Source organism: Phytophthora sojae, assembly GCF_000149755.1.
Source record: "Phytophthora sojae unplaced genomic scaffold PHYSOscaffold_9, whole genome shotgun sequence".
In the NCBI taxonomy this organism is placed as follows: domain Eukaryota; phylum Oomycota; class Peronosporomycetes; order Peronosporales; family Peronosporaceae; genus Phytophthora; species Phytophthora sojae.
Genome location: NW_009258123.1, coordinates 3,267,932 through 3,275,635, shown reverse-complemented (window position 1 = coordinate 3,275,635; position 7,704 = coordinate 3,267,932). Strand labels below are relative to the sequence as shown.

Genomic DNA, 7,704 nt, shown 5'->3' with positions numbered 1-7,704 from the left:
GAAACTATGCTTCTTCATACACGTGCGCATACGTGTAAGCCGTAGTAGTGAGCCAAGGTAGGTCCATTACACCTGATAGCACTTTGTAGTCCGTCCAACGACCGACTACCTGAACGTTCGTACGGAGCTGTACGAACGAGGAGCCTCATGAGCGCGGAGGTGCCCATGGAAAGCTCCACTTCGCCTGCAACTCATGTTGCACGCGCTGACTGCCTCCACCTGTCGGGCCCAGAGTGGGAGGCAGTCAACAGTCATTGGAGAAGCGGCTGTAGCTACGATGCTGAGTACGCTAACGCCGACAGAGCAACACGGTGTTGCTCTGGGTTCGGCCGCCAGGACCGCGTGGTTAAGGTACTCCGGAGGCACGAGAATATTCTGATCTCCAGTGGTAATGCACTGCCGCCACCAGCATATGGGTTTGTGTGTGACATCGATGTACAAGGACACGCCCCGATCAAACAGAGGGCTCGGAGGACCCCCCTCCGACACCTCAAGAAGCTCTATGAGTTGCTCCGAGGGCTGCTGAAGGCGGGTCTGATTGCGTTTTCGAGCAGTCCGTGGTCGTCCCCGATTGTCATTGTGCTAAAAAAGAATGGCGGCAATATCCGACTGTGCATCGATTACAAGATGGTAAATGCCATCACCGCAATCATGGAGTATGCGATGCCTATGGTCGATGACCTGCTCACCGACCTGGATAAGTATTTGTGGTACTGCTCGCTTGACGCTTCGAGTGGGTTTTGGGCTATCATGATGACGCAGCGAGCACGTCAGATCTCTGCGTTTGTGTGCGCCTTGGGTCATTTCGAGTGGCTCCGGATGCCATTTGGGCTCGACGTCGCAGACGGCGGGACCGGAGCGAAGGCACTGTTGTCAAGACTGATGTGACGACGCCTCGCCAAGCGACCGTGTGACGCGAACGCGTCATCAGTGAGGTCGGCGTGACCTTCACTGTGTGGTACCGAAATCATTCAGGTGATTACGGGACGATGATTACGTCACGGTGATTACGCCAAGATTGTGGGTACAAGATGGGCATCGACGTGGCGTTCTCTGATTGGATAAGGTAACTGTGTATCCAGTAGAGAATCCAGTAGGGTGTATCCAGTAAGACGTATCCAGTAGCAGGCTTAGAGGTAGCACGCGGTTGCGAACTAAGGACCTGAATCGAATCACTTTGCATTTTGCCAACTACTGCTCAAGTGCTCTTCCTTTTGGTTATGAGCCCAAGCCCCGTCTTCCCTGACCAAGACCCCGACTACGCCTTCGCCATGGACGCTGCCCCGACCGCGACCGCCCGCATCAACAAGTTCGACGGAACCAACTTCCACACATGGAAGTTCAAGATGCAGATGGTGCTGGAGGAGCGCGAACTGTGGGAAGTGACGAGTGGGGAAGTGAAGCTCGAGCAGTGCACGACCGCGGCGGACCAAGCGACGTTTCGCAAGAAGTCGCGCAAGGCGCTGGCGATCGTCTGTCTCGCGTTGGAGGACTCGCAGCTGCCGCTGGTGCGGTCGGCGAAGGACGCGCATGATGCATGGTCAAGACTCGAGGGACACTTCGAGAAGAAGAGCCTGGCGAACAAGCTTTTTCTTCGTCGACGGTTCTTCACGACAACGATGGACGAAGGTGATGATGTGCTGGAGCACATTAACAAGCTCAAGACGCTGGCGGAACAGCTCGACGCGGTCGGCGCTCCGGTCAGCGAGGACGACTTGGTGATCACGCTTCTTGCCAGTCTGAGCGAGTCGTACCAGTTCCTCATCATGGCGTTGGAATCGCGTTCCGACACGCTGACGTGGGAGCTCGTGACGTCTCGGCTCCTGCACGAGGACATGAAGCGCAAGGGACGGCAGGCGCAAGCGCAGAGGACGAGCGCCTGTCACTACTGCGGCGAGCACGGACATTGGATCGCCAAGTGTCCGGTGCGCATCCGCGAGAACGGGGAGCGGCAGAGGCCGCAACGAGCGAACGTCGCGCAGGTCGAAGATGACTCTGGCGACTTCCTCTTCTCGGTTGGTGGCGACACGGGTGCCTCCAAGCTGAGCGGCATGTGGCTGGTCGACTCGGGTGCGACGCAGCACATGACGTACTCGAAGGAGTACATGAAGAACTACAAGAAGATCTCTCCGGTGGACGTGCATCTGGCGGACGACGGCGTGGTTCAGGCGGTGGGGAGCGGCGACATCGTGATGTCGATGCAGACACCGCGCGGCATGAAGAAGGGTGTGCTCACGGGTGTGTGGCACATCCCGGAGCTGTCGCGCAACCTGTTCTCCGTCGGCCGCTTCACCAAGGACGTCGGGCCAGTGACCTTCGAGAGCGACGGGTGCTTCGCGGAAACGAAGGGTCTCAAGTGGAAGCTCGGCGCTCGCGAAGGCAAAGGACTGTTCAAGCTCTGCATGACGCCGAGGACGCCTGCTGACGAGGCCAATGCGGCAAGCTCGAAGAATCGCCAAGGGGACACCACGTCGTACCTCTGGCACCTTCGACTTGGTCACATCGGCCATGGTGGTCTCGACGCCATCGTCAAGAAGGGCTACGGTACTGGCATCCCAATGACGTCGGTGAAGCAGTGGGAGGTGTGCGACGGGTGCGCACTCGGCAAGCAAACGCGAGTAAGCTTCATGAAGTCGTCGCCGAACCGTGCGAAGCAAGTGCTGGAGGTGGTCCACAGCGATGTGTGCGGTCCGATGCAGACGGCGACGTTCGGAGGCAAGCGCTACTTCGTCACGTTCATCGACGACAAGTCGCACTTCTGCGTGGTGTACCTGCTACGGAACAAGTCAGAGGTGGCTGCCAAGTTCGCTGCGTTCGTCGCGTTGGCTGAGACGCAGACCGGCAAGCGAGTGAAGGTGCTTCGGAGCGACAACGGCGGCGAGTACACTTCGGGTGCGATGGCCAAGTTGTGTGCGGATCGCGGCATCGAGCAGAAGTTCACGCCACCATACACGCCTCAGCTCAACGGAGTGGCCGAGCGAATGAATCGGACGCTGGTGGAGTGTGTGCGCTGCATGCTGGAGCACGCCGGGTTGTCGAAGGAGTACTGGGGAGAAGCGGTGATGACGGCCACGTTCCTCCGCAACCGGTGTCCGACGCGCGCCATCAGTCACGACAAGTCGCCGCACCACGTTTGGACCGGCAAGAAGCCTTTGCTGGCCAACCTCAAGGTGTTCGGGTGCCACGCGTACGTGCACGTGCCGAAGGAGAAGCGGTCGAAGTTTGACGCTCGGTCGGTGCGCTGTCGTTTCCTCGGGTACTCGGAGCACGAGAAGGCGTATCGGTTCGAGGAGATCGAGAGCGGTCGCGTGTTGGTGAGCCGCGACGCGCAGTTCATGGAGGATGTCTTCGACGGTGGGAGACGCGACTACGCTTCGAAGGAGGTGTTGGTGGGTCTTTCGACAGATGATGATGAAGACACCACGGATGAAGAGACTCAGTCCGGATCAGACGAGAACAGAGAAGAAGCTGCGCGGAATCAAGACTTTGAACCCGGCAGCAAGCGACACCCGCGCACGCAGTCGCTCGAGGAAGCCGTGGAGGTTCCGAGTGCCAAGCGGTATGCGGTGCCGAGACGACAGCAGCCGCTGGACGAGATGTCTGCCGCAGCACAAGAGAAGGAAGACTTCGAGGCTGCGTACGTCGTGGATTCAGTGGGAGAGATGCCGACAACGTTCAAGTCGGCGATGGAATCCAGCGACGCAGACAAGTGGAAAGAGGCGTGCGACTCGGAGGTGGAGTCGCTCCGCAAGAACGAGACGTGGACCCTGGTGCCACTGCCGAAGGGACGCAAGGCGATCGGCTGCAGATGGGTGTTCCGCGTGAAGGAGAACCAGTCTGGAGAGATCGAGCGGTTCAAGGCGCGACTGGTGGCGAAGGGGTTCTCGCAGAAGTACGGCATCGACTACGACGAGACGTTCGCGCCGGTGGCCAAGTTCACGTCGATTCGGGTGTTGCTGAGTCTGGCGGCCAAGTACAAGCTCACAGTGCACCAGATGGATGTGAAGGCCGCGTTCCTCAACGGCGTGTTGGACGAGGACATCTACATGGCGCAGCCGGACGGATATGTGGACGGAGATCGACCCGACTATGTGTGCCGGCTCAAGCGTTTGCTGTACGGCCTGAAGCAGTCGCCGCGGACAAGCGTTTGCTGTACGGCCTGAAGCAGTCGCCGCGGATGTGGAACAAGACGATCGACGAGTTCATGTTGAAGCTGGGGTTCAAGAAGTGCGAGTCCGACCACTGCATCTACTTGAAGCGGGACAATCACGACATGATGTTCGTGGCACTGTACGTGGACGATCTGGTCCTCGCCAGCAGCAGCGACGGGATGCTGAAGGACACGAAGCAGGCGCTGAGTGACCGGTTCGAGATGACCGACATGGGCCAGCTCAAGTACTTTCTCGGTATGGAGATCGAGCAAGATGTGGCGACTGGGAAGTTGTCGGTGCGGCAGACCAAGTTCGCGAAGGACATTCTCGAGAAGTTCAAGATGGATGAGAGCAACCCTGTGAAGACACCGCAGGATCCGGGTCTGAAGCTGACCAAGGCCATGTGCGAGGGAGGCTGCAAGCACGACGAGACCATGGCGAATGTTCCGTACCGGAACGCCGTGGGCTGCCTCATGTATCTCATGGTGGGGACTCGTCCGGACCTCGCAGCGGCAGTGGGAGTGCTGAGCCAGTTCGCAGCGGACCCATGTCCGACACACTGGCAGGCGCTCAAGAGGGTCTTCCGCTACATCCGAGGCACGAAGACGCACGGCCTCGTGTTTCAAGCGAGCAGCGAGGACGGACTGCAAGGCTACTCAGACGCGGACTGGGCCGGCGACATCGAGTCTCGACGGAGTACGAGCGGCTACGCGTTCATGATGAACGGCGGATGCATCAGCTGGCGAAGCAAGAAGCAGCGCACGGTGGCGCTCTCGTCGACGGAAGCCTATTGAGGGTTGCTGGTCTTGGGTACTGTGTACCAGTTGTACCCATTAACCGGTTAACCCGAACCGGTCCAATCCGAACCCACGTTGATTATGGTGATTACGGTAAGTTGTTTACGCCACCGATGATTAGACGAGTAGGATGATTGGATGAACACCGGTGAGTGATGGTTGATTAGATGCACTAGGTGATAGGACGCAGGGTCGCGTGTCTATAACAGTAGGGTGTAAGCTCCAACAATTCAATCACTTTCGAATCTTCATTCTACCCCTCAAGTGCCTTCGCTCCGGTCCCGCCGTCTGCGACGTCCCTCCCTCCGCTTCGTCCGAGCTTCGTGTCCAAGATCCATACCTTCCATCAGGTTATGAGCCACGATGAAAAGGAAGAGCACTTGAGCAGTAGTTGGCAAAATGCAAAGTGATTCGATTCAGGTCCTTAGTTCGCAACCGCGTGCTACCTCTAAGCCTGCTACTGGATACCTCTTACTGGATACACCCTACTGGATTCTCTACTGGATACACAGTTACCTTATCCAATCAGAGAACGCCACGTCGATGCCCATCTTGTACCCACAATCTTGGCGTAATCACCGTGACGTAATCATCGTCCCGTAATCACCTGAATGATTTCGGTACCACACAGTGAAGGTCACGCCGACCTCACTGATGACGCGTTCACGTCACACGGTCGCTTGGCGGGGCGTCGTCACATCAGTCTTGACAACACTCCCACTCGACTCGTCAGCGACCACGATGCCCAGCTTCGTCCTGAGCGCGTCGAACTGCGGCGCCGCGATCGGCTTCGTCATGATGTCCGCCAGCATGTCGAGTGTCGAAACATACTGCAACACCACTTGACCGTCTTCCACCTTCTCGCGCACGAAGTGGTAGCGAATGTCGATGTGCTTGGTGCGCTTGTGAAACTCCGGGTTCTTGGCCAACGCGATGGAGCCTTGGTTGTCCTCGTAGATCTTCACCGCTTCATCGCTCGCCATCTCGCCCAGCTCGCACAGAAACACCTTGAGCCACACCGCCTCCTGCGTGGCCTCCGACAGCGCCATGTACTCGGCTTCCGTCGACGAGAGCGCCACCGTGCGCTGCTTCTTGCTTCGCCAGCTGATGCATCCGCCGTTCATCATGAACGCGTAGCCGCTCGTACTCCGTCGAGACTCGATGTCGCCGGCCCAGTCCGCGTCCGAGTAGCCTTGCAGTCCGTCCTCGCTGCTCGCTTGAAACACGAGGCCGTGCGTCTTCGTGCCTCGGATGTAGCGGAAGACCCTCTTGAGCGCCTGCCAGTGTGTCGGACATGGGTCCGCTGCGAACTGGCTCAGCACTCCCACTGCCGCTGCGAGGTCCGGACGAGTCCCCACCATGAGATACATGAGGCAGCCCACGGCGTTCCGGTACGGAACATTCGCCATGGTCTCGTCGTGCTTGCAGCCTCCCTCGCACATGGCCTTGGTCAGCTTCAGACCCGGATCCTGCGGTGTCTTCACAGGGTTGCTCTCATCCATCTTGAACTTCTCGAGAATGTCCTTCGCGAACTTGGTCTGCCGCACCGACACCTTCCCAGTCGCCACATCTTGCTCGATCTCCATACCGAGAAAGTACTTGAGCTGGCCCATGTCGGTCATCTCGAACCGGTCACTCAGCGCCTGCTTCGTGTCCTTCAGCATCCCGTCGCTGCTGCTGGCGAGGACCAGATCGTCCACGTACAGTGCCACGAACATCATGTCGTGATTGTCCCGCTTCAAGTAGATGCAGTGGTCGGACTCGCACTTCTTGAACCCCAGCTTCAACATGAACTCGTCGATCGTCTTGTTCCACATCCGCGGCGACTGCTTCAGGCCGTACAGCGAACGCTTGAGCCGGCACACGTAGTCGGGTCGATCTCCGTCCACATATCCGTCCGGCTGCGCCATGTAGATGTCCTCGTCCAACAAGCCGTTGAGGAACGCGGTCTTCACATCCATCTGGTGCACTGTGAGCTTGTACTTGGCCGCCAGACTCAGCAACACCCGAATCGACGTGAACTTGGCCACCGGCGCGAACGTCTCGTCGTAGTCGATGCCGTACTTCTGCGAGAACCCCTTCGCCACCAGTCGCGCCTTGAACCGCTCGATCTCTCCAGACTGGTTCTCCTTCACGCGGAACACCCATCTGCAGCCGATCGCCTTGCGTCCCTTCGGCAGTGGCACCAGGGTCCACGTCTCGTTCTTGCGGAGCGACTCCACCTCCGAGTCGCACGCCTCTTTCCACTTGTCTGCGTCGCTGGATTCCATTGCCGACTTGAACGTTGTCGGCATCTCTCCCACTGAATCCACGACGTACGCAGCCTCGAAGTCTTCCTTCTCTTGTGCTGCGGCAGACATCTCGTCCAGCGGCTGCTGTCGTCTTGGCACCGCATACCGCTTGGCACTCGGAACCTCCACGGCTTCCTCGAGCGACTGCGTGCGCGGGTGTCGCTTGCTGCCGGGTTCAAAGTCTTGATTCCGCGCAGCTTCTTCTCTGTTCTCGTCTGATCCGGACTGAGTCTCTTCATCCGTGGTGTCTTCATCATCATCTGTCGGAAGACCCACCAACACCTCCTTCGAAGCGTAGTCGCGTCTCCCACCGTCGAAGACATCCTCCATGAACTGCGCGTCGCGGCTCGCCAACACGCGACCGCTCTCGATCTCCTCAAACCGATACGCCTTCTCGTGCTCCGAGTACCCGAGGAAACGACAGCGCACCGACCGAGCGTCGAACTTCGACCGCTTCTCCTTCGG

The 7,704-nt window shown here is 58.6% G+C and overlaps 2 protein-coding genes across 2 annotated transcripts; both read right to left on the bottom strand.

The window, feature by feature from the left end:
- Positions 1–1,302: 1,302 nt before the first annotated feature.
- PHYSODRAFT_523390 (hypothetical protein) lies at positions 1,303–1,837 on the bottom strand (the record flags this gene model as incomplete). Its single annotated transcript, XM_009536902.1, has 3 exons — positions 1,303–1,324; positions 1,431–1,499; positions 1,584–1,837. The coding sequence occupies 3 exons, from the start codon at positions 1,835–1,837 to the stop codon at positions 1,303–1,305; spliced, it is 345 nt and encodes a 114-aa protein (XP_009535197.1).
- A 1,119-nt stretch (positions 1,838–2,956) lies between these two features.
- Positions 2,957–3,337, bottom strand: PHYSODRAFT_522223 (hypothetical protein; the record flags this gene model as incomplete). The annotated part of the gene is made up of 2 exons (XM_009536901.1): positions 2,957–3,077; positions 3,114–3,337. 2 exons carry the CDS (start codon positions 3,335–3,337, stop codon positions 2,957–2,959), a joined length of 345 nt encoding a protein of 114 aa, XP_009535196.1.
- Positions 3,338–7,704: the final 4,367 nt, after the last annotated feature.